The sequence below is a fragment of the Nerophis lumbriciformis genome, linkage group LG28 (genome assembly GCF_033978685.3).
Source record: "Nerophis lumbriciformis linkage group LG28, RoL_Nlum_v2.1, whole genome shotgun sequence".
Lineage (NCBI taxonomy): Eukaryota > Metazoa > Chordata > Actinopteri > Syngnathiformes > Syngnathidae > Nerophis > Nerophis lumbriciformis.
The window spans coordinates 17,609,091-17,636,917 of NC_084575.2; the positions used below are offsets into that span (position 1 = coordinate 17,609,091).

A 27,827-nucleotide genomic window follows, 5' to 3' on the forward strand; every position below is an offset into this window, starting at 1 on the left:
AGAAAGGGGCATTTTAGGGGATACTCCTGATATGCATTACTTAAAAAATAATGTATTTTATTTAGGGATTGCATAATCCATTTTGGGACGTGAATATGTCCTCTTACTCTGAAATGACCGCAGTAATATAATTAAACTTTAGTTATTGTCATATAACATTGTACAACTCAAAACTAATTATTTATCCAACTCACTTTTTAATGACTTGTTTCATTTGTACGGGCCAGTCCCGTTCAGACTAGACTGTGACGTCACATTTCGACGTGGACCGGAAGTAACGACACTGCTAAATGCTACGTGAGGCGAGCCTACAAGTTGAGAACGATCAAAACAAACGATGACGGCGGAGCCCAGAAAAGCCGAACAAGTCTGGGTTTTTACAATAGTACGTTAACGTTGAGCAATGTGGACGTAGTTTAGGTTTAGCTTTCACATTCCATGACTTCGAAGTAGGAATTCTGCGACGGGAGTACCGAGAGTTCGGTCTGAGAGCTACCGACTGTATGTATGCTAGTCTTTAGCTTTAGCTTTAGCTACAGCTGTACTAGCTATTTGTGGTGACGTCACCAACTCTTGTCCAGACTGCTTGGTGTTGGTGACGTCAAGTAATCGATGATAGCAAACATGTGGAGGAAGTTTAACCAGCTGTGCTTTATTTACTGACACCGGGTATCTTTAAATCCGCTTTGGAAGTAGCGTTCTTGGTTTGTAGTCAAGATGAGTTGGTTCAACACATCCCACTTGTCCACTTTCGCCAAACAAGCGTTGACAACAGCTCAGAAATCGATCGATCGAGTTCTGGACATCAAAGAAGAAGGCCAATGGAGTGACGCAACTGTATTGCCTTATGACGGTAGGTTGTCTACGCCAGTGTTTTTCAACCTGTTTTGAGCCGAGGCACATTTTTTGCATTGAAAAAATCCAGGGGGACACTATCCCATCCTCGTCGCCATTGTTTTGTGCCAAACTTGTCACTTATTAGCAATCTAAACTAAATAATACACCGAAAGAAAGCGTATTGTCTTTATCTGCCTTTTATTCCCGCTATTACTTTTTCCACTTCCAGGTGTCCAACACACAACACATGTCATCATATCCTGTGTGCCCCCGCCCTTAAGTTCCCCTTACAATGGTTCCGGTATTGTCCTGTGACCCGAGTAATCAATACATGACAAACACCACCACCAGCAGAAAATGTTAAAAACGAAACTCAATAGTAGAGATGTCCGATAATGGCTTTTTTGCCGATATTCCGATATTGTCCAACTATTAATTACCCGATTCCGATATCAACCGATACCGATATATACAGTCGTGGAATTAACACATTATGCCTAATTTTGTTGTGATGCCCCGCTGGATGCATTAAACAATGTAACAAGGTTTTCCAAAATAAATCAACTCAAGTTATGGAAAAAAGTGCCAACATGGCACTGCCATATTTATTATTGAAGTCACAAAGTGCATTATTTTTTTTAACATGCCTCAAAACAGCAGCCTGGAATTTGGGACATGCTCTCCCTGAGAAAGCACGAGGAGGTTGAGGTGAAGTGAAGTGAATTATATTTATATAGGGACGGCGTGGCGCAGTGGAAGAATGGCCGTGCGCGACCCGAGGGTCCCTGGTTCAATCCCCACCTAGTACCAACCTCGTCAGGTCCGTTGTGTCCTGAGCAAGACACTTCACCCTTGCTCCTGATGGGTGCTGGTTAGCGCCTTGCATGGCAGCTCCCTCCATCAGTGTGTGTGAATGGGTAAATGTGGAAGTAGTGTCAAAGCGCTTTGAGTACCTTGAAGGTAGAAAAGCGCTATACAAGTACAACCCATTTATCATTTATCATTTATATAGCGCTTTTCTCTAGTGACTCAAAGCACTTTTACATAGTGAAACCCAATATCTAAGTTACATTTAAACCAGTGTGGGTGGTTTAGGGGGTAGCGGGGGGTGTATATTGTAGCGTATTTGTTCTGTTGTGTTTATGTTGTGTTACGGTGCGGATGTTCTCCCGAAATGTGTTTGTCATTCTTGTTTGGTGTGGGTTCACAGTGTGGCGCATATTTGTAACAGTGTTAAAGTTGTTTATACGGCCACCCTCAGTGTGACCTGTATAGCTGTTGACCATTCACTTGTGTGTGTGAAAAGCCGTAGATATTATGTGACTGGAAGTGCTTTTAAGGTTTATTGGCGCTCTGTACTTCTCCCTACGTCCGTGTACAAAAAGTCATACATTTTACTTTTTGAAACCGAAACCGATAATTTCCGATATTACATTTTACTGCATTTATCGGCCGATAATATCGGCAGTCCGATATTATCGAACATCCCTACTCAATAGCCTATATTGACAATACGAAGGCGTTCTCATTAAATACCTGACGCAATTGTTCGATTTGACTTCAAACCATAACCATCATTAATAGGGATGTCCGATAATATCGGCCGGCCGATAAATGCTTTAAAATATAATATCGGAAATTATCGGTATCTGTTTTTTTTAATTATCGGTATCGGGTTTATTTATTTATTTATTTTTTTTATTTATTAAATCAACATAAAAAACACAAGATACACGTACAATTAGTGCACCAACCCAAAAAACGTCCCTCCCCCATTCACACAAAAGGGTTGTTTCTTTCTGTTATTAATATTCTGGTTCCTACATTATATATCAATATATATCAACACAGTCTGCAAGGGATACAGTCCGTAAGCACAAATGATTGTGCGTGCTGCTGGTCCACTAATAGTACTAACCTTTAACAGTTAATTTGACTAATTTTCATTAATTACTAGTTTCTATGTAACTGTTTTTATATTGTTTTACTTTCTTTTTTATTCAACAAAATGTTTTTAATTTATTTATCTTATTTTATAATTTTTTTAAAAAAGTACCTTATCTTCACCATACCTGGTTGTCCAAATTAGGCATAATAATGTGTTAATTCTACGACTGCATATATCGGTTGATATCGGTATTGGTTGGTATCGGTAATTAAAGAGTTGGACAATATCGGAATATCGGATATCGGCAAAAAGCCATTATCGGATATCCCTACTCATTAATTATCTTGTCTCAAAGTAGGCTTACAAAGCAATGAACTACCTGCTGCCACCTACTGGTACGGAAGAGTATTATATGGTTACTCTGCTGATCTCCAGACAGCACAGACACTACAACGTCACATTGTTTGCGGATTATAATTATTGGTTTGCAAAAAATATTATTCAGACTAAGTCGGTAAAGTTGCATAATTTCCCACGGCACACCAAACAATAGCTCACGGTACACTAGTGTGCCACGGCACAGTGGTTGAAAAACACTGGTCTACGCCACTCTATAGTACTACCTAATGTCGTGTCATTGTAATAACATGTTTGAGTGCCGTTATTGTTTTGTCAGATGTGACATTGCCGGCAAAGCTGTCGTTAAGTGGAGGGTGGGGGATGGTCCAGTGGGAAGCACTACCTGAAGAAGATACCCCCATCCCTTCGTCCCCCTCTGCTGCCATTACTACACCTGTCACCCGCACAGTAGTGGACGACTCTGACAACTTTTTTAGTGCCTTTCTGTTACCTGGAGACACGCAAGTTGACACGAAATCCAATGAAGTGTCTGTACTACCGGTAAAGTCTCAAAAGCAGTCTCAGGAGAAAGACAATAACCGCAAAAATGCTGCTGCCCAAATCAAATTGGAGGGCGAACACATTGTGTCAGTTATTCAGGGTCATGAAAGTCGGACAGTTGTGGATGGACAACAGATGGAAAATGAACCCTCTCATGCAGACACCATTCTTCTTCAGCCAGTTTCTCCCATTGTAAGTTGTGGTGAGCTACCTTGTGGCTCAGACGATAAGAAGGCCCTTACAAGCGAGGTAAAACCAAACACTGACACAGAAGAGTCTGCAGACCCAATGACCGAGTGGTCACAGAGTCCAGCTGGATTCCCTGTTGAGAAAGAACCCTCTGATTCTTCAGAACCTTGCAGTGCTTCCACTGAATCTAAAAAGTCTACACAACTTCATCCGCTTGCCTCCCAACCTTCTAAGGATGTACATTTAGAGCAGAAAGACTCAAAGCCTGAAGACCGTCAGACTGATACCCCCTCTCCCCCAGTGTGTGCCTTCTCTTCAGGAACATCTACCACCAGTGACATTGAAGTGCTGGATCACGAGAGTGTGTTGAGTGAAAGTTCTGCCAGCTCCAGGCAAGAGACGGGAGAAGGAAAATCTGGACTTCACTTAATGCATGGTTCATTCCAACTTCTCTCTGCTTCTACCTGTGAAGACTTTCCCCGTCTTGAGGACTATACAAAACTCACAGAGAGTTGTGGCTCTTCCTCTGATGCGTTCGAGCGCATAGATTCATTCAGTGTACAGTCAATGGATAGCCGCAGTGTCAGTGAAATTAACTCCGATGATGAGAACCCTGGCAGTCGGACGCTCGCTTCTGTCACTTCGCCCGCAGCCCCTATAACAGATGTTTCACCAAGTATAAGCGAGAAGCAAGACGATGGAGTTGTGGAAAAGACTGGAGAGGCGGAAGAGGAGAAGGACGAGTGTTTCGCCGGAGCTGTAAGGGAACAGTCTCTGGACGAGATGGAGGAGAGCGGACGAAGTGTGACTCCAGTGAATAGCGAACAACCTGAGGACTTGACCGAGCAGGAAGAGGAATCTGAGGCGAACATCACACTGTTCGAGCCCAACGCCAACGTCGAGTTATTCATTCCACCAATCACGGAAGAAATGAAAAGTGTCTCAACCGTTCAGTTTTTGGAACTTCAAAAGGTAAACAAACACATCAGTCATAGAGAGCTATTAGTCTGAAAAACTGAACATTTCTGATGGAAGCACACACATTTTTGTTGTAGGTCATCGATGAGCTGTCAAGCCGCCTTGAAAAAAGAGAGTCTCAGCTGTTGGCAGTCAGCAAGGACAAGGCAAGACTGGAAGAAGAATTTGACAATCTTAAAGAGTGAGTATTTAAATCTTGGGGGGGGGAACAGGCAATTAATTCACTGTTATTAAGGGATGATACTTACCAACATTATAATATACATATTAAGGGTGTTTCTGTCATCATAAATGCATAACTCAAATTCTAAGCAGCCTTCACCTCAATAGGGTTGCACAATATAGATACGATATAAATTAGAGCTTTTAAAACTATCGTCATATGGTGACAATCACATTGTAGCGGTGGCCAGCAAATTGGACAACGACAAGCATACAGCCGCATCCTCAACACAATGTACCGCCCTTGTTAACGGCTAACTAAGACTTGCACTGTTGTCGGCAAATAAAATACGCTTCTTACAAGTATTATTACTAGAAGATGAGGAATAGCTATAAATGGATGGATGGATCTTTATTTTCATTGCACAAGTACAACTACTTTTTGTTTTCAGCTGAAACCAGTTCAAGAATAGACAAACACTGTACAGAGTTACAGAACAGGAATGCTGATGGGTCGCCATATGGCGCCTCGTAAATGCTACGCTACACAATGTAAGAGGATACGAGATGACATGCTCACCGCTAAGCTAGAGCTTTGGAATGTAAAGCATGTGGGTTGAGCAGATCGATATAAATATCGACAGTAACGATACCAATTATGGTATCACTATATGGTCGATACTACAGCGGTTACATTGATTATTTTTACTATCAAAAAGCTTTTGTCATTCTTAGTGTTGTTTGCAAACTCAGGATATTAACAGAGGTTGGCAGATACAAATATTGACAGCAACGATACCAAGTATAGTATCAGTATACGGTCAATACTACAGTAATTAGATCTATAGTTTTGCTATTTTCACTAAATCGTTTTTTGTCATCTTTGTTATTGTTTACAAATTCAGGAAATACTTTAAAGGGCAAATGCTAAATCATTTAAATCAGAGACTGTCATAGTTTATGTTTACTTATTTTGCACACCTGACTTTATTTTGCCCACAATATTGTTTGTAACAAAAGGGAATAAATAAATAAGTTAAATATCAAATTGATATTGTTACACCGCCATCCTTTGTTTTGACTGATTATATTTGTGATTAAAAATTAAATGATTCAATGATATTACAACAGAAAGGAACAAGACGATTAATAATAGTTTTGAGAAAACAATACAACTGGAAATGATGCAATATGTTACATCATTCGTCAGCAGCAAAATTAGGGAGCCTTTGTAAGCCATTAAATAATAATAATAATAATAAAATTGTTCTATTATCTATTATAAGCCAAATGATATATTGTGATATGTATTGTTATCGCAGGACGCTGTAATATATATCGCGATATAGATTTAAGGCCATATCGCCCATTCCTAACCTCAATGCATTCAATTTTGCAATTTTTAAAAATGGATTCTAATTCCGGTCTATTCAATTGGCGGCCTGGGAATGACACCAGACTGGCCCCTGTGTTTAGTTCAAACTGTGGAGAGGTTTTAACATTTTTGCTGCAAACTAAATATAATAAAAATATAATACAATTTAAATATAATGAAAACATGAGAGCGCTCCTTTTGTATAGAGGAACTAGGACCAACGTAAACACAGTGGCAGATCCTTGCATTGACATTTTAACCTCCTTTTTAACATCTATAGAAGTGATCTGAAAATGTGCTATCGTCTGTAGGCTGCATGTATTTTGATAACGAGTCATTAACTAATATGTTTGCCCTCCAGTGAAGTAATAACTCTGAAGGAGGAGAGCTCCACTGTTCAGTCCTTAAAGGATGAGTTCACGCAGCGTATAGCGGACACCGAAAGGAAGGCTCAGCTGGCTTGCAAAGAGAGAGACATCGCCAAGAAGGTAATTCTAATTAGTGTGATGCTAGACTCATCGACATTTTTAATACACTGATACATTTTGTGTAAGATAAATAGTGATTTGATATAATGGAGTAGGCACATTTCCAATAGCTGTTTGTTTCAAGATGGGTATATTTTTACAGGAGATTAAGGGCTTGCGAGAGGACCTTTCTACAAGACTGAATTCCAGTGATACATTGGAGCTTATCAAAGAGAAAGAGGAGCAGATCAGAGGCCTACTAGAAGAAGGTAAGACCTGTGCCAAATACTGTCATTGAGACAGCAGGGTTAGTATTTGATGAAGTAAAGTTGCCTAGTAAGAAAACGTTTAATACTGCCTAGCCAGAAACTCTGTAAAAAAAAACAAAAAAAAACCCCTGTGCAAACAGGTGAGAGATTTCTATTGATTTCTATTGGTTGATTACTACGGTACTGGGATGAACTCTTTCAATTCTATTTTTGGCTTTCTTTAAGCACCCACAATCTATGGTCATGCAGTTTAAGAGACAGTCTTGGGTCATGAACGTGACCTTTTAGAGAATTATGTGCAAAACTTGCAAATTTTATTCAAAGAATGAACTGATGGGTTAAATAAACATGCAGTGTTTACAGTGCATCCGGAAAGTATTCACAGCGCTTCACTTTTTCCACATTTTGTTATGCTACAGCCTTATTCCAAAATAGAATCACTTCATTTTTGTCCTCAAAATTCTAAAGACAATACCCTATAATGTCAATGTTTTTTCAAATTTTGCAAATTTATAAAAAAATAACAAAAAGCACATGTACATAAGTATTTACAGCTTTTGCTCAATACTTTGTTGCTGCATCTTTGGCAGCAATTACAGCCTCAAGTTCTTTTTTTTTTTTAATATGATACCACAAGCTTGGCACACCTAACTTTGGGCAATATCAAATCAGGACACCTCTAGTTTGTAGGCTAAATGATATAAATACCTCTTAAGGTGAGTCATGAAATAAAAGTATAAGTATTTTTCGCCTTTTTTATGAACAACACCTGAAAGCAACATGTGGCTATGACGGTGCATCAAGTGAAGCAGAAGACTGCCGTTGACTGAAATACAGTTGAGGTGTAATATTTGAGGTGTAATAAAGTGTTTGACTGTTTGTAGGTGAAAAGCTGTCCAAGCAACATCTTCAGCACAGCACTATCATAAAAAAACTGCGCGTGAAGGAGAAGGAGAGTGACACGAGACTCACCAAGCAACAGAAGAAAATTATAGAGCTGGAGAACGAGCTGAAGCACCTGCAGCAGGTGGGCGCCAAATTTAGTACTTACAATTTTTTCCATTATATTATATGTTTTGATAAAGCAATTCTTCAGTCAGGCGTTTTTTTTCATGCTATCATTAAGAGGGATCAGTATTACACTTCATTACTATTCCGACCATCTTATATGACAGAAAATTTGGAAAAAAAATTCCGCCCCCAAATTTTTTTTATATATAAAATAAATCTACTAATTAGTTTTTTTGCCCATTTCCAATTACTAGTCTTAACTTAAGACACACTTACCTGTGGCACAAAAATGTATTCCTCATCATCAGCTGATTTTACTTTCATTCTAATTTGAACTAATCACAATGAACTGTATTGTGAAGGTGTTCATTCTAGCATAAAAAGTAACCCTACTCTATTTATTTCATACATTTTAGGTTTTCGAGGGGAAAGAAGAGGTAGAAAAAAAGAATCGGGAAAATATCAAGATGCTGAACTCGGCTGTGGAACGTCAAGAGAAGGAGCTGAGCAGGCTGCAGACAGACTCTGAGGAGCTCCAAGAGAAGAACAGAAGTCTCCAGGCGGCTCTGGACAACTCTTACAAGTACACACTGACTTTCCCTGATATTGATAATGGTTATTGTCTGCCAGAACTCTTACATTAAGTCTACCTGCACATTGTAAACATTTTATTTAGTTCTACCTTGCAGCATTTCCGACACGAAATAATTAACCTGTGACTGATACTGCATGTGTTCTGTCATCACTAACATTTTTATTTATTTAGGGAGCTGGCGGAACTTCACAAGGCCAATGCCAGCAGAGCCAGTGAGGTTGAAGAGGTAGCTCTTAGTAAAGAGGTACAAGCCAAGGAGTTGCTAAGCGTGGCCCTGGTGAAGGCCCAGGATGAGGCCAGGATACAACAGGAAGCTCTAGCAAGCCAGGTAACATCCGCGTGTGCTATTGACACACTTTTCAGCATAAAGGCCCATAGGGTTGTTGCTGTGTCAGCATCTTAAATTCCCACCGTAGGTTCTGGGAGGTGCATATCAATCACATGGTAGCCAGACGATGCAGCTGTTTTTTTTTTCAAATAGTACATCTGTGCCACAAAAGAAGATATAGTATCTCAACAGTTATAGAAGGGTTTCACTGTGTGTAAATTATGAGGTGTTTTCCTTCTTTTTGTGCTAATACCACAACTGGAAGGTACTGGAAAAGCCTTAGATTTGACCCTGAAAAAGATGTATGAACCCTGATGAATACATGACTAGGAAGTAAGACTCATCCATTAACCTGTGCAGGTGGCCGACCTAAGATTGGCTCTTCAGAGGGCCGAGCAACAGCAGGCAAGGAAGGAAGATTATTTGAGGGAAGAAATCAGTGAATTGCAGCAGGTAATAAAATGATACTTTGACTTTTATTAGTCCAGTTATACTTACACACCATATATTTCTGTGTCATCTCCCACAGAGGCTGCAGGATGCAGAAACAAGGAACCAGGAGCTTAGCCAAAGCATTACCTCAGCAACGAGGCCCCTGCTGCGTCAAATAGAGAACCTACAGGCTTCACTGGGTGGACAAACTTCATCCTGGGAAAAAATAGAGAAGAACATCTCTGACAGGCTGGGTAAGTGGGTAAGAGTTAAATGGTGTGTCTGTGAATAGAGCAAACAAGGTGTGCCCATAATGATTGTGTTGTAAAAGGAAACGCAAAACCGACTTTATGAAGTATTTTCTGGCAAGTCATGATGCTTGAATGTTTAAATACAGGGCGTGAACAAACTATTGTTATATGTTGAGGCATGGAAAAAGGATCAGAATGAATAAGCTCTGCTTCTTCCTGCTCCTTTTCAGACCGATTGCATTGTGCAACTGAATCATGCGACGGTCTTTAATGTATCGGTAACTAGTTTTTGCTTGCCCTATAAAGTACTTGGTGACCATTGGGTTGAGAGCTGATGCATTAAGGAGTTGTTCATACCAGGGCTGTCCCAATCCAATATCAGCAAAAAAAAAAAAAATTATCAAGGGAATATATTAATTTATTAAAATCTCTGACACAAGCAGTCCTGCAGCGCGTTTACTTGCGCTGCACAGCTGATTAACATATAAATGTCCTCTAATAAGCACATAAGGTTGGTAAACATGGTAGGAGCTAGCAGCTACACCACAGTTAAGTACACAATAGTGTTCATAAATGAACAGTATTGCAGTCTAAAACACAACATTTGTCAATATAAACATGTATCAAAAATTATAGTTGCATAGTCTTCAAAGCGTATTAGAAATTCAAAGCGTATTAGAAAGTATCCTGTAACAAACATGCCTGCATCCTTCAACTGACTCTGTCATGAGCTTGACTTAATGAATTATTGTGGCCACTAGGTGTCCCCAAAAAATAAATGACCACTCCACTTCAACTTAAAGACGGGGCAAGTCCCTTCCAGACAATTAATGATAGAAAAGGTTTGTGTTTTTCGTAACAATCGTTGTTCCCTGTTTGAGTAATTACACTTGATCAAGCCTTTTCTAACTTTCCACACTACAAAATAATAAAAGTAAGTGTGATTCCTGCAGATATCGTATCGAATCAATTTCGGTACTGGCCAACACTTAAATGGGAACTGCACTTTTTTTTTTTTTTTTGCCTATCATTCACAATCATTATGAAAGACAAGAAGTGAAGCTTTCTAACATGTAAAAATCAACTTCTTCTTTGTGGCTAGCGATGCAGCTCATGAGAGCAATCAATTCGACCTCCATATACCGTATTTTTCGGCATATAAGTCGCACCGGAATATAAGTCGCACCTGCCGAAAATGCATAATAATAATGGAAAAAAACATATGTAAGTTGAACTGGAGCCCGGCCAAACTATGGAAAAAACTGCGACTTATAGTCCGAAAAACACAGTAACTTTAAAATGCATTCAAAAACCGTCAGAAATACTTAAAGGCCTACTGAAACCCACTACTACCGACCACGCAGTCTGATAGTTTATATATATCAATGATGAAATCTTAACATTGCAACACATGCCAATACGGCCGGGTTAACTTATAAAGTGCAATTTTAAATTTCCTGCGAAACTTCCGGTTGAAAACGTCTAGGTATGATGACGTATGCGCGTGACGTCGATGGTTGAAACGGAAGTATTGGGACACCATTGTATCAAAAACGAAAAGCTCAGTTTTCATCGCAAAATTCCACAGTATTCTGGACATCTGTGTTGGTGAATCTTTTGCAATTTGTTTAATGAACAATGGAGACTGCAAAGAAGAAAGCTGTAGATGCGATCGGTGTATTAGCATCTGGCTACAGCAACACAACCAGGAGGACTTTGACTTGGATAGCAGACGCGCTATCCGACGCTAGCCGCCGACCGCATCGATGATCGGGTGAAGTCCTTCGTCGCTCCGTCGATCGCTGGAACGCAGGTGAGCTTCGGTGTTGATGAGCAGATGAGGGTTGGCTAATGTTTTTATCATAGCTCTGTCGAGGTCCGTATCTAAGTTAGATTCAATGGTGTCGTTAGCAACATCATTGTTAAGCTTCGCCAGGCTGGAAAGCATTAACCGTGTAGTTACAGGTCCATGGTTTAATAGTATTGTTGATTTTCTGTCTATCCTTCCAGCCAGGGGTTTATTTCTTTTGTTTCTATCTGCAGTTAAGCCCGATGCTATCACGTTAGCTCCGTAGCTAAAGTGCTTCATTGTCGTGGAGATAAAAGTCACTGTGAATGTCCATTTCTCGTTCTCGACTCTCATTTTCGAGAGGATATAGTATCCGAGGTGGTTTAAAATACAAATCCGTGATCCACAATAGAAAAAGGAGAGAGTGTGGAATCCAATGAGCCCTTGTACCTAAGTTACGGTCAGAGCGAAAAAAGATGCGTCCTACACTGCACTCTAATACTTCACTCTCACGTTCCTCATCCACGAATCTTTCATCCTGGCTCAAATTAATGGGGTAATCGTCGCTTTCTCGGTCCCAATCATTCTCGCTGCTGGTGTAAACAATGGGGAAATGTGAGGAGACTTTCAACTTGTGACGTAACGCTACTTCCGGTACAGGCAAGGCTTTTTTTTATCAGCGACCAAAAGTTGCGAACTTTATCGTCGTTGTTCTATACTAAATCCTTTCAGCAAAAATATGGCAATATCGCGAAATGATCAAATATGACACATAGAATGGATCTGCTATCCCCGTTTAAATAAAAAAAAAATCATTTCAGTAGGCCTTTAAATACATTTCGTAACCTGTATAATAACCTTGCTGTAGCGACATTGTTATTGTAAGAGCAAACACTGTAGAACTCTTCTTCTAGCGTAGTAACACATTGGTGTGCTACAGTATTAGCCGTAAAAGCTAGCTACAGAACGAGATAAGCTAGCTTCTACGTCAACATGAAACGCATTTGAGTTTGCAATGCACAAGACAATGCGTTAAAACTAGGGGTGTAACGGTACACAAAAATTTCGGTTTGGTACGTACCTCGGTTCGGTTCATTTTCGGTACAGTAAGAAAACAACAAAATATAAATGTTTTGGTTATTTCCATCCATCCATTTTCTACCGCTTATTCCCTTTGGGGTCGCGGGAGGCGCTGGAGCCTATCTCAGCTACAATCGGGCGGAAGGCGGGGTACACCCTGGACAAGTCGCCACCTCATCGCAGGGCTGTTTTGGTTATTTATTTACCAAATTTGTAAACAATGGCTTTATCCTTTTAACATTGGGAACACTATAATAATTCTGCCCATGTTAATCAACATTAAAGGGCCTCAAGTTGTTGCTCAGATTAAATAAAATGATACAACTTTTCTTCTTCATATAAAAAGTGCAACATTAAACAGTTTCAAGTCAACTCATCATGCTTAATTTATTACAGCATTTGGGAAGCCTGTAGTTGATTTTTATCACACACACAACACACGCACACACACACACCGCACAATGAGCTAACACACACACACACACACACAGCAAAATGAGCTAACGTTACGCTAAAAGCTAATTAGCCTTCACTTCAAGCCAGGACTGCGAGCGAGCTGAGCTGCAGTTTAAGTTTCTAGAAGGTCAACGGGCTCATAGTGATGTTACTAGTAGTTGACTGGGATGTGTTTATTTTAATTTGGGGAGAGCCCGCTGCCTTATGCTCACCTGCTAAACACCTATCTGCTAACTCCACCGCAGAAGCACTGAATCCATGCGCTCTGAATACGCACTGCTGATTGGCTGTTACGGCTATAGTTCTAACCAATCAGATGGTTGTGTGGGTGGGACAATGTTGGGTGCTGTTTAGAGGACTGACAGAGAAGAGGCAGAAGGAAGCGGGGCAGCTTGTTAAGACTTTAGCTTAGGTGGCTACTTCATATGTTCGTGTGGAAACTCGTTCGGTACACCTCCGAACCGAACCGGAACCCCCGTACCGAAACGGTTCAATACAAAATACGTACCGTTACACCCCTAGTTAAAACACCAATCTGTACTGATTGAAAAACATGAACAATCATTTTACAGTATCTGTAAAGTGTAAGCCAACATTTCATGTTTTGTTTGTACACAGCTAGCCAGACAGCGTATGTACTGTAGTTTGTATAACACACGTGACGTGCCGCGTGTATTATGATCAATATAAAGTGTGACTCACTCGATGGACAGTTGTCTGTTTGGTCCAGATGGCCGCAAACATTTTTTTCGACGTTTTTGGGTAAGCACACCATTTATGTTAAGATAGCATGGTTTCAAATTCCACTTTGCAGCTTTGAGTGACTTTCACCTCACTCTCTCAGCTTCTGTCTGCTCCAACGTCTCACTCTCACTCCGTGCTGGCTTGTAGAAGCAGTAGTTCATTCTCTGTATATTTAGCTTTAAAAAGATAAGGTTGTAAATCCTCATTTGTCCAAAAATAGTCGTCTTTGTTGTTTGTTACCAAGTCTGCTATGATTAGAAGACACACATGTCTTGTTTACGGAAGTAAGAACACACGTTGTTGCCAGAAGTCGGTAGTGCGCTGCTATGGAAATAGAAATAAATGACCAAAATACGGTAAATATTGTACATTTTACTAGGGATGTCCGAAAATGGCTTTTTGCCGATATTGTCCAACTCTTTAATTACCGATACCGATATCAACCGATTTATGCAGTCGTGGAATTATCACATTATTATGCCTAATTTGGACAACCAGGTGTGGTGAAGATAAGGTACTTTAAAAAAAAAAAAAAAAAAATAAGATAAATAAATTAAAAACATTTTCTTGAATAAAAAAGAAAGTAAAACAATTTAAAAACAGTTACATAGAAACTAGTAATTAATGAAAATTAGTAAAATTAACTGTTAAAGGTTAGTACTATTAGTGGACCAGCAGCACGCACAATCATGTGTGCTTACGGACTGTATGCCTTGCAGACGGTATTGATATATATTGATATATAATGTAGGAACCAGAATATTAGTAACAGAAAGAAACAACCCTTTTGTGTGAATGAGTGTAAATGGGGGAGGGAGGTTTTTTGGGTTGGTGCACTAATTGTAAGTGTATCTTGTGTTTTTTATGTTGATTTAATAAAAAAAAATAATAATAATAATTTTTTTAAAAACGATACCGATAATAAAAAAAAACGATACCGATAATTTCCGATATTACATTTTAACGCATTTATCGGCAGATAATATCGGCAGGCCGATATTATCGGACATCCCTACATTTTACATATTGTTATGAATGTGTCTGTTACTACATTTTATATATATATATATATATATATATATATATATATATATATATATATATATATATATATATATATATACTTGCAGTGTGTATACAAAACAATGATGGAGGGTTTTGAAGTTGTCTTAGAGAGCTTTGAAGGCTACAACGGTGACTCCCATTAGCTGCATCTTCTAAGCATTTTTTATCATCTTTGAATTAAAAAAAAACAAAAAACGTGTGTTCTCGTCTCTCATAATGAATGTGTACGATAAGCAAAATTCCAAAAAGAGTGCAGTTCCTCTCTAAGGCTCGAATATGGGTATCGTGTCAGAAGTGAAAAAGTTGCATTGGGACACCCTTCGTTTATACCGTATTTTTCGGAATGTAAGTCGCTCCGGAGTATAAGTCGCACCTGCCGAAAATGCATAATAAAGAAGGAAAAAAACACATATAAGTCGCACTGGAGTATAAGCCGCATTTTTGGGGGAAATTTATTTGATAAAACCCAACACCAAGAATAGACATTTGAAAGGCAATTTAAAATAAAGAATAGTGAACAACAGGCTGAATAAGTGTACGTTATATGACGCATAAATAACCAACTGAGAACGTGCCTGGTATGTTAACGTAACATATTATGGTAAGAGTTATTCAAATAACTATAACATATAAAACATGCTATACGTTTACCAAACAATCTGTCACTCCTAATCGCTAAATCCCATTAAATCTTATACGTCTAGTCTCTTACGTGAATGAGCTAAATAATATTATTTGATATTTTACGGTAATGTGTTAATAATTTCACACATAAGTCGCTCCTGAGTATAAGTCGCTCCCCCGGCCAAACTATGAAAAAAACTGAGACTTATAGTCCGAAAAATACGGTACTAACCTAGCTTGCAGCACCGTCTCTGCAAAAGCTATTTTCAGTGCATTTACTTATGCCACTGATTATTTTTCAAAATGTATTTCTCTTCTCAGTGGAAGCCCAGGCACAACTTGCTGCTGCAGTGGAGAAGGAACGCTCAGCAACAGAAGAACTGCTCTCCATCAAGTGCCAGTTGGCCTCTCTGGAGTCACAGAATTCCTTGCTTCGCCAGGAAAAGGTCCGACTCCTTGCACTCGTAGAGACAGAGAAGAACAGAAGAGAGAATGTGGAAGACGACAGCGGCAGGTATAGAAGCACTTTGACCTATTAGGTAGAACTAAAAGTAAACAGCCTAACACATCACTATCGCTGCTTGTACAGTAGCTCGTGAGATGCATTTGTTAGATAGGAGAAGAAGCTATTTCCATAGAAATACAGTATATCTGAATGAAGGTATGTGCATGTTGTATTGTGAGCATGCTTTAGACTACTTTGTTTATCCACGATGGGGAAATTATATGGTTGCAGGTATGTGGTATGTTTTACAAAATCTTCAACTCATAATTAGTATTTTTGCATCGTTCACAACAATTGCAGAGTTTACTAAAAATTCCACCTGGAAACAAATCTAATTCATAATACAATATTCCTCAGGACAATATGCAATCTTTATTTTTTGTTGCTTTAGCCCTTAAATATCTAATCATACTACAATAATGGCACATTGTGACGCAAAATCCAACTCTGACTGAAGGTTTAGGTTGTTGAAACAAATAGGAACGCCAAAGCCAGCTCCTTGGCACTATATTGCTTTATATAGTGAGTTGTTTAGTTTGAAATAGAGATTTAATGATATGGAAATTTCATATCACGATTATTGTGACTAAAATGATCATGGTTATTATTATTATCACTGTATTGTTGAATGTGCTCAAAAAGTACATATACCGTATTTTTCGGAGTATAAGTCGCTCCGGAGTTAAAGTCGCACCGGCCGAAAATGCATATTAAAGAAGGAAAAAAACATATATGTCGCACTGGAGTATAAATCACATTTTTGGGGGAAATTTATTTGATAAAACCCAACACCAAGAATAGACATTTAAAAGGCAATTTAAAATAAACAAAGAATAGTGAACCACAGGCTAAATAAGTGTACGTTATATGACGCATAAATAACCAACTGAGAACGCGCCTGGTATGTTAACGTAACATATTACGGTAAGAGTCATTCAAATAACTATAACATATAGAACATGCTATACGTTTACCAAACAATCTGTCACTCCTAATCGCTAAATCCCATGAAATCTTATACGTCTGGTCTCTTACGTGAATGAGCTAAATAATATTATTTGATATTTTACAGTAATGTGTTAATAATTTCACACATAAGTAGCTCCTAAGTATAAGTCGCACCCCCGGCCAAACTATGAAAAAAAACTGCGACTTATAATCCGAAAAATACAGTACACACATTGAAATCTTCAGATTGTTTTAAATAGCTAAAATAACAACACCCACCGTTAGAAAACCAACCATTTTGCTTCACTGATAAGTGTTCTGGTGGGCATTGGGGTGTCCTTCTCTGTTCAGCGGTCCTCAGACGCATCTTAAATACACCTCCATGTTATTCCTCCGAGTATATAATGATCACTCTGTTGTAAGAGAGCACAGCTTGTAGATTCAATGTGCACAGTTACTCAGACCTCAATGTGTTTATACTAGGGCTGTTGAAAGATTAAAATATTTAATCGTAATTAATCGCATTGTTCACAGTTAACTCAAACTTATCGCGATTAATTTCAGATAGATATATTGTTTCATAATTAAGTGTACCCAAGACAGATAAGTTTCAAGTTTTTTAATACCATGTCTAGACCATTAGTTTTAATGACATGTTTTTTAAACATCATGCTTTTTTAAACAGCTCAACACAAAATGGACATACACACACTTTTAATGACAAACCAATTACCTGCAAGGCATTGGTGTCTAGACAGATTTTGTATTTTGTAGGAATACAGACTTTGTATTCCTGCTGTAGGAGCACTTGCATTCAGAGGAGAGGGCATACACTTCCATGTTTAGATAACAGTTTAGCGCAATAATAACACAACATGTGGATTTTTACGATCATGCTTTGACTGTCAAAGATATTTGGTAATGTAATCTGATATTTCCAACTGAATAAATTATTCTGATATTCTGTATATTAAGTTAATTGTATTCATGTCGCTCCATGACAATGTCCAACCTTCTCTATTTATTAATAAAGTGTAATATTTAGCCTGCCAAACATTCTGTAATGAAGGACTATCAATCAAAACATGTTATAAAAGAATAAACACACACATGTTATAGCCTGCTGGGACCCCCGTGGCGGTGTGTGATTGGTTTGAGAAGAGGTGTCTTGACATATTTTGACAACACAAAAGTCTACGATAAAGAAGTGACACTAAACTTCCTGCCTACAGTCTTTCCTTCCTGCTGAGCTTACTAAACCAGTTACAGTAACAATCTCCATAGTAGGTTATCAATGCAATAAACTGTAATCTAAATATGGAAGTGAATGTTTACCCCGTCTGAATGCATTTGTTCCAGTGATGACAGCTCACGGCGATCCTGAATTTATAACAAGTTGTGTCTTGTCGGAAGAACGACTTGGGCTTTCCATAATGTACCGGTACTTTTTTCTTTGTCCATTTCTGCTGGCTAATTGTTCCCCTCATGTGGCTCAACAGTAAGTAAACACAGATACATTTTCCCACGCTACGAAATGGACCAAGGGTCAGTTAGGACGTGTGCGCGTTAATCACGCTTCAAATAAAATTAGTGCCATTAAAAGAAATTATAGTTAACACTATCGCATTAATCCTAATAGCCATAGTTTATACAAATTTAGGTCGGGGTATGTCTTTAATGTCCTTTGTTTTCATGTTAGCATTTAAGCTAGCCTAACGAGCTAGCCTCCGTCCGTGAGTTTATCAAAGAGCGTCTATCACGGTTTTTCGATAATTTTAATTGAAAATGGTAATTCTAACTGTCAATAGTTTGACGGCGCGTTAATCATTATATCCCTAGTTTGAACATGTGCTTGAAATAAGTGATTGTTTTTTTGGTTTTTTTTAAAGAAAATGATCATGTCCCAATTTGGCCGGCTGATATGTGCAAAGCATCCATCCATCTATTTTCTATACTACTTCTTCTCATTAGGGTCATGTGTGAGCTGTAACCTATCCCAGCTGACTTCAGGCAGGGTGCTGACCACACGTCAACATATCACCTCAAATGTATATTTACACTCTTAATGCTTCTTCCATTTGGTGTTAAGAGTCTTGATATCAGTCCTTTACTCTTCAGTACTTTTGATCATTTTTTTGGGACTTCTGGCTTGTTTTGTCCATGTAGAGAGCATATTGAGTTGGAGAATCTGCGAGGGGAACACAGGCGCATGCTGGAAGAAGCGAAGAAAGAAAAGGTATAGTTTTGCTGCACTTTATTGCTGCTGTCTCTCGACAAAATATTCTCCTTCTTTACGTATGTGTTCCTGTCTCCAATACCAGCTGCTGCTAACGAATCAACTAGAGATGGAGAAAATGAAGGTTGAACAAGAGAAGAAAAAATATTACTTGGCACAAGAGGCGCTCAAGGAGAAGGTGAGAGAATTTGAGAGATTATGCTTGGCTGGTTGTATTCACAATTTATTTTTAAAATGGGGCATTGTTTTAAATTGTGTTGTCTAATCATGGTGTTTTATTGTTTTTTTCTGTTGAGGAGCAGAAGAGCATAACCCATGATGTCCCAGTTTCTTCCACGCCCTCACTGTCCCGATCGAGCTCCTTTAGTGGGACGGACAATGCTGGATTGCACTCCTCCATCTTCTCTCAGGTACATGCTAATTACACAAAACCATTTTTAAACAGGTAAACAAATAAGCACCTTTTGGCAAAATATGCCTTTTCCCTCTTATTATTACCCGAGTTTACACACACTAAAATGTTAGACTATTTGCTTAGCTCAATGACACAGTTGCTAACCAAACAGCAGCACTTACAGAGTCACGTAAACACTCACAGATGAAATTGTGGTTCCAAGCAGATGTTTTGAATGAATTCTCTGTGCATTATTAAAGATGTTCTTACATTATGTGGAGACGGTGTTTAACTTACCTTATTTTTCGGACTATAAGTTGCAGTTTTTTTCATAGTTTGGCCGGGGGTGTGACTTATACTCAGTAGCGACTTATGTGTGAAATTATTAACACATTACCGTAAAATATCAAATAATATTATTTATCTCATTCACGTAAGAGACTAGACGTATAAGATTTCATGGGATTTAGCGATTAGGAGTGACAGATTGTTTGGTTAACGTATAGCATGTTCTATATGTTGTAGTTATTTGAATGACTCTTACCATAATATGTTACGTTAACATACCAGGCACGTTCTCAGTTGGTTATTTATGCGTCATATAACGTACACTTATTCAGCCTGTTGTTCACTATTCTTTATTTATTTTAAATTGCCTTTCAAATGTCTATTCTTGGTGTTGGGTTTTATCAAATACATTTCCCCAAAAAATGCGACTTATACTCCAGTGCGACTTATATATATTTTTTTCCTTCTTTATTATGCATTTTCGGCCGGTGCGACTTGTACTCCGAAAAATACGGCACCTCTGTGCAACTTAGGCAGTATTGTGGACTGTACTTTTTATTATGCTTTATAGAGCTTTTTAAAGGCATTTGTAAAGATGTATTTGTTCAAATAATGTTCTCCCGCTATAAAGGTCTATATGAGGCAGTGACCAATAATGTTGTTTTTTTCCTTATTTATTCTGATCTGATTTGTACGCTTGAAAATAATGTTTGGAAATTTGAAATAGTAAATATAGATTTTTTATTTATATCCTTAAGTGTCGTAGCTATTTTTTTTTGTGTAAACCTATAAAACCTTTATTCTGAAAAACCAAGAGGATCTGTAGTGAACAGTATCTCGTTGTGTCCTTGGGCAAGACACTTCACCCCTTGCTCCTGATGGGTCGTGGTTAGGGCCTTGCATGGCAGCTCCCGCCATCAGTGTGTGAATGTGTGTGTGAATGGGTGAATGTGGAAATACTGTCAAAGCGCTTTGAGTACCTTGAAGGTAGAAAAGCGCTATACAAGTATAACCCATTTATTTATTTATTTATTTATTAACTAACAAGACCAGGGTTCGATTCCCTGACAAGGCGCCAATAAATGTAGCACATCCGATTATTCTATTACTCCACTCAAAGTCCTTATGATGTTGTTTGAATCAAATTTCATGTAATTCTGCAGGTGTCACATGCTCCCCAAACTGCTCTTTGTTAAACAAACTTAAATTGATGGACACTATGAAAACCATGTGACACAGTTAGTATGGCTTCTTCTGCTTCTCTGGCTCAACAGCACCTCCTGGTTGCGCAGCAGAATAGAGCTTTTATACCAAAATGTATTCCATCCATCCATTCATCCATCCATTTTATATCGCTTGTCCCTTTCGGGGTCGCTGGAGCCTATCATAGCTGTATTACCGGTATTTAAGACAAATAAAATAGCTATGACATTTAGGGAGATAAATAAAGAAGCAATAATAACTATTATTTTAAATTTCAAAAAAATATTTTTAAGTGTACCGTATTTTTCGGACTATAAGTCGCAGTTTTTTTCATAGTTTGGCCGGGCTCCAGTGCGACTTATATATGTTTTTTTCCTTTTTTATTATGCATTTTTGGCAGGTGCGACTTATACTACGGTGCGACTTATACTCCGAAAAATACAGTACATATCAGACCAGAATAAATTTGAAAAAAAACCACATCGGTCACCACCTCATACAATGCCTAACTTCTAATAGAAGCCTTATACTATCTCCTAATAAATAAAGACAGTATATGAAGAAATACAATGATGCAATTAATCTTGTGACTTGTTTATACATCAGAATCAGAATCAGAATCAGCTTTATTGTCATTACGCAAGGTAACGAGATTGAGGCCATTCCATACAGTGCGATGTGTGCATGCTAGAAAAACAATGTGCAAATATATAAAAATATAAAAAATGTAGAAGTGCAATGAATATGGTGTGAAATGAATATATACATGAAAAATATACATGTTCTTATTGTTTCCTCTATAGGATGACTTGTTAGACCAGACACTCGGCAGTGGAACAATGTCTGTGTCAATGAGTGGTACCAACTTGTATGAAGCTGCCAGGCTGTCTGGGGGCTCCAGCATCATAGAGAATCTCCAGTCTCAACTCAAACTGAGGGAAGGAGAGATAGCACAGCTGCAGGTAGGGATAAACAGATGATGTACAGTTGTCCCTCGCTACATCGCTGATGAAAAAAAACTGCATATTCTGTATGTTTGGGGCCTTAATTTAGTTTAATTTATGTGTTACGTGTATTACACTGTCTTATTTATATTACGTTGTGGCGATCGATTAAGATATTCACCAAGCTCAATGAACTTCTATTTTCGGGTTAAGGATGAACACTGCTAACAACATAAGCAGTTAATCTTGGTGCTACTGTATCTTCACTATGAAAATCTCAAGTTGGCAGAAGAACTTTTTGATGGAATTCATCTTCAACTCTTTCCTCATCAGTAACACACAACTTTGACGTGAACAATGTCAAAAGACAACAGTGGCACGCAGCATTGGAGTCTGCGCAGATCTTGAAGGAATGAATGAAATAAGTTTATTTCGGTCATATAATCAACCATCAACCATTTTGTGTGACCAGTTTAACAGTACAGATTATACATATTTAACAACCATACACATTTACACACAAAGAAAAAGAATGACCAAAAAAGGAATAGGCTGAAGCCAAAGCTTATATTTGCCTATCCTATACATTCACTGAAAATTAGATTGCCTGGAACATCAACATTAAAAAAAAAATCAATGGGATGAAAGTAATTGTTACTATATTTTATAATTTTCAATAATTTCACCTATCAAGGTTTTCTTAAACCTTAACAAAGAACTACATGTTTTCAGCTCATCACTGAGCTTGTTCCACCATTTAACGCCTACAACTGAAATACATTTGTATTTTATATTAGTTCTTACTTTACCGATATACTTTACCCTTATCTTCAGGCTAACGAGACTGCTATAAACTCAGCTATCAGCAGCTGTCCGGCCAAGCTCTTTTGCTGCACTTTATCTTTGACATAAATAACACATCTTTAACGTGATGAATGTGGAATGACACCGCAGACACGCCATGCTTGCACAAAAGTCTAACATCACAGCTAGAGATGTAACGATAAACAGTAATGATAACTGTGGTAAAACTTCCAATGGTTAATATTAACATTTTGAATTAAAATGATTTAAAATCCCTAATTGATAACTGCACTCCGATAAATTCTTGGACTGATTGGCACTAGCTCTGTAGCATAGATATATAAATAAAGAGACATTAAAATCTTTCTTTGTTAAAAAACGACACCCCAATCTTAACTTATATAAACACATTACTGTCTGAGCAACTAAGATATTAAGATTAGGAAGGTGTTTTTACGGTGCCTTCAAGGACCGCTAAACAGAGTAGGATGACACACTTTTTGTTTAAATAAATCTTAATGTGACAGTACAAAGTATTAAAATACTAAAAGTTTAGCTATTAATACTAAAACACTATCAGTGCAGCATAAGAAACACAAAGCATGCAAAACAGTGGGTTTTCTAACCGTGTGTCTATTTGTTCTAGTTACCAAAAAATAACTTGAAAAGACCTCAGTGTGTGTATAAGTACGTTTGGAGCACATTCTTCAATACAGCGATAATAATGATAAATGCGATCATTTTGGTCACAATAACCGTGATAAGAAGTGTTCATATTGTTACATCCCTAGTCACAGCTATTATCGTAGCTGTGACTGTCAAGTTAACTCAAGTTTTTGCAGAACCGCCCATGGTTTCAGCACATGAAATAAAGGAATCAGCCAGGATGTGATGATGTTTTCCACGTTGTGAATAGTAAAATTAATAAATAGACGACGACTATTGCAATGATGCTTGGAGGGTTCTCCAAGCAGCTGAGGGAGTACTGAAATCTAAAGTATAACACACTTAAAGGGGAACTGCACTTTTCTTATTTTATTTTGCGTATCGTTAACATTCATAATAAGGGACAAGAAGACAGAAGTTTTTTTTTCCGCTTTCTATACCGTATTTTTTCGGACTATAAGTCGCAGTTTTTTTCATAGTTTGGCCGTGCTCCAGTGCGACTTATATATGTTTTTTCCCTTCTTTATCATGCATTTTCGGCAGGTGCGACTTATACTCCGGTGCGACTTATACTCCGGTGCGACTTATACTCCGAAAAATGCGGTAATGGAAGCAATCAATTCAACCCCTAAATCACTTTAAAAATGCATTCAAAAACCGTCAACACTACTTCATTTACGTTCCCTAACCAGTAAAATAACCAAGCTATAGCGACATTGTTATTGTAAAAGCGAATACTGAGGAACTCTTTTTCACCATGCTATAGTATCAGCTGTAAAAGCCAGCTACGGCAAGAGATGAGCAAGCTTATACATCAACATGAAACGCGTTTGAGTTTGTATATCACAACACTGCGATACGACACTCACTTGTACTGACTAAAAACCATGAACAATCATATTACAGTATCTGCAGAGTACTAGCCCACATTTCATGTTTTGTTTGTACTCAGCTGAGCTAGCCAGACAACGTCTGCACTGTAGTTGTACTAACACGCATGTATCATGCTCGATATTAAAGTGACTCACTCGATGGACAGTTGTTGGTCTGGTCCAGCTGACCGGGGATTTTGGGTAAGCACGCCATTTATTTCAAAATCGCTTGGCTCCAAGTTCCATATTTATAGCGTCAAAATCGCTTTCATCCCCCTCTCCCAACATCTGTCTGCTCAAACGTCTCACTCTTCCTTCGTGCTGGCTTCTATAAGCAGCAGTAGATTTAGCTTTTGATTGATTGATTGAGACTTTTATTAGTAGGTTGCACAGTGAAGTACATATTCCGTACAATTGACCACTAAATGGTAACACTCGAATACGTTTTTCAACTTGTTTAAGTCGGGGTCCACTTAAATTGATTCATGATACAGATATATACTATCATATATACTATCATCATAATACAGTCATCACACAAGATAATCATCAGGGTGTATACATTGAATTATTTACATTATTTACAATGCGGGGTGTGGAGGGGGGGGTTAGGTTTGGTTGTTATCATCAGTCATCAACAATTGAGAACAGAGAAATGGATATTGGAACAGTGTAGGTCTGACTTGGTAGGATATGTACAGCAAGTAGTGGACATAGAGAGAGAGAGAGAGAGAGAGAGAGAGAGAGAGATCAGAATGCATAAGAAAAATATCTGCATTTGATTGTTTACATTTGATTATTAACAACAATCCAGGGGGGGTGTTAGTTTAGGGTTGAAGTTGCCTGGAGGTGTTCTTATAGTGCGGTTTTGAAGGAGGATAGAGATGCCCTTTCTTTTATACCTGTTGGGAGCGCATTCCACATTGATGTGGCATAGAAACAGAATGAGTTAAGACCTTTGTTAGATCGGAATCTGGGTTTAACGTGGTTAGTGGAGCTCCCCCTGGTGTTGTGGTTATGGTGGTCATTTACGTTAAGGAAGTAGTTCGACATGTACTTCGGTATCATGGAGGTGTAGCGGATTTTATAGACTAGGCTCAGTGCAAGTTGTTTTACTCTGTCCTCCACCCTGAGCCAGCCCACTTTGGAGAAGTGGGTAGGAGTGAGGTGGGATCTGAGGTGGAGGTCAAGAAGTAATCTGACTAGCTTGTTCTGGGATGTTTGGAGTCGAGATTTGAGGGTTTTGGAGGTGCTAGGGTACCAGGAGGTGCATGCGTAATCGAAAAAGGGTTGAACGAGAGTTCCCGCCAGAACCCTCATGGTGCTTTTGTTGACCAGAGAGGAGATTCTATAGAGAAATCTCGTTCGTTGGTTGACCTTTTTGATTACCTTGGTTGCCATTTTATCACAGGAAAGATTAGCCTTTAGAATGGAACCTAGGTTGGTGACCTCATCCTTCCTGGTGATAACAATGTCACCCAATTTTATAGTGAAGTCATTGACTTTCTTAAGGTTGATGTGGGACCCAAATAGGATGGATTCCGTTTTACCCAAGTGTATGGATAGCTTGTTGTCAGCGAGCCAGGTGCAAGTTCTACAGAGTTCAGCACTGAGGATTTTCTCCACCTGTGACTTGTCCTTGTCTGATACCAGCAGGGCCGAGTCATCCGCAAACAAGAACAATTCACAGTCGCATGTCGATGACATGTTGTTTATGTACATTAGGAACAGTAAAGAATAAGGTTGTAAATACTAATTTGTCCAAAAATAGTCTATGTCGTTGTCTGTTACCAAGTCTGCCATGATTAGAAAACACGTTTGTGTTTGAGTCCGGAAGTAGGAACACACATGTTGCCAGAAGTCAGGCGTGCGCTGCTATGGAAACAGAAAACAATGCGCGGAAGAAATCAGTCCCGGAAATTATTAAAATTATCAAATATATGGTAAATATTGAACGTATATCATATTTTTATGAACTGTCTGTTACTACATTATGTGTAGACTTGCAGTGTGTATATAAAACGTTGCTGGAGGGTTTTGAAGGCTACAACGGTGACTCCCATTAGCCGCATCTTTCAAGCGTTTTTTTTTATCATCTTTAAAATCGTTTAAAAAATAAATAAAATAAAAGACGTGTGTGGTTCTTGTCTCTCATGATTGTGCCTGATAGGCAAAATTCCAAAAAAAGGGCAGTTCCCCTTTAAGACGAAATGAGTGTAATTGTGACTATATGGGTGTTATTTCATGTTGAGAGGACACTATGTCAAACCATGTTTTTAGGAGGCCACAAACAGTTTCTTATGCTCTAACTATGAAAATATTTAATTAATTAATAATAATCCTACTTTGCGGAAATTCCGGTACAAGATAACCGTGATAAACAAGGGACTACTGTTTGTGTGTTTTTAAAGGTCATCACAAGCATAAACACATACTCTAAACATGCTATTGTAAACTCAGCCCTTGAGCATTCTTTTTTTCTTCGCTATGTTAGCTTGAGATTTCTAGTCTGGAGAGGAGTCGTTCTGTAATGGCAGAAGAGTTGGTTCGACTCACCAATGAAAATGATGAAATGGAGGAGAAGGTAAAAGAGATCCCCAAGATGAGCATTCAGCTCAAGGTGAGGCTTATATAAAATAAATGGATAATACGCAGAGCATAATAAAATGTTGAGGCTTTTTTGAGAGGTTTATGGACTTGCCCTTCTTATCCCTTTCAGGATCTGGAACAGAGGCACAACACAATCTTGCAGATGTATGGAGAAAAAGCTGAAGAGGCAGAGGAGCTCAGGCTGGACCTTGAGGATGTAAAGAGCATGTACAAAACCCAAATTGATGAACTGCTGCAGAACCAGAAATAAAGTTCACCTAATAGGAAGACACTCACAAACTAATTGAACTTACTAAACACCCCCACAAATGAAGTATTTTCTTTTAAGTCGTTATACAATATTTGAGCAAGGGGGTTGGTGTTGAGTGAACTATTTGGAAAAAAAAACATCCAAGGAAAGCAGCAAGGTCATAGAATTACCTGCTACAGCCACTACTGACATTCCAATGTTAACCCCAGTGAATATATGTTTCTGAGGCCATTTTAAGCAGCGCTATTCATCAACAGCTGCTAAACACCAAATCAGGGAAATTCTTTGTGAGGAACAAAGTTCATCCTGCAAGTAGGGTTACCAGGACTTGCAACAACATTTGATGCTGTTGGAGCTGCTCATCGTTGTGAATTTTCTTTCAAATTTATCATCCCATCTGTAGCTTCTCCTGAATGAATATCTACAATTATATTATTAGGTTGTTTTGAAATGCACAAATTCTACCACGTTTTACTTGCTGCATAATTATTACAGTTTAACAGGTTTATCATCAGATGTACAAAACAGTTGTTTATTCTTAATATTGTATGATATAGAGAAGTCAATCAGTGAAATGTAACTGTATAAATGTAAATTAATAAACTTTTATTTGATTGGTGAGAAATAGACATATTTGACATTGATTGTGTGAAATCGGTGGACATAT

At 38.4% G+C, this 27,827-nt stretch overlaps 1 protein-coding gene across 1 annotated transcript; it reads left to right on the forward strand.

The window, feature by feature from the left end:
* The first annotated feature begins 276 nt into the window (after positions 1-276).
* Positions 277-27,808, forward strand: tmf1 (TATA element modulatory factor 1). Its single transcript, XM_061923805.2, has 17 exons — positions 277-853; positions 3,402-4,786; positions 4,870-4,973; positions 6,691-6,817; positions 6,960-7,065; positions 7,950-8,092; positions 8,493-8,659; positions 8,843-8,999; positions 9,360-9,452; positions 9,529-9,685; positions 15,762-15,954; positions 19,060-19,129; positions 19,215-19,307; positions 19,432-19,539; positions 21,818-21,976; positions 26,795-26,920; positions 27,020-27,808. Exons 1-17 carry the CDS (start codon positions 718-720, stop codon positions 27,158-27,160), a joined length of 3,465 nt encoding a protein of 1,154 aa, XP_061779789.2. The 5' UTR covers positions 277-717; the 3' UTR covers positions 27,161-27,808.
* The last annotated feature ends 19 nt before the right edge of the window (positions 27,809-27,827 follow it).

Bases quoted from the DNA above. Each gene is read 5' to 3' on its own strand.
- tmf1 (XM_061923805.2), top strand. From the start codon at position 718: ATGAGTTGGTTCAACACATCCCACTTGTCCACTTTCGCCAAACAAGCG. The intron at 854-3,401 runs GTAGGTTGTCTA...TTGTTTTGTCAG, and splicing joins AACTGTATTGCCTTATGACG to ATGTGACATTGCCGGCAAAG. The intron at 8,660-8,842 runs GTACACACTGAC...TTATTTATTTAG, and splicing joins GCTCTGGACAACTCTTACAA to GGAGCTGGCGGAACTTCACA.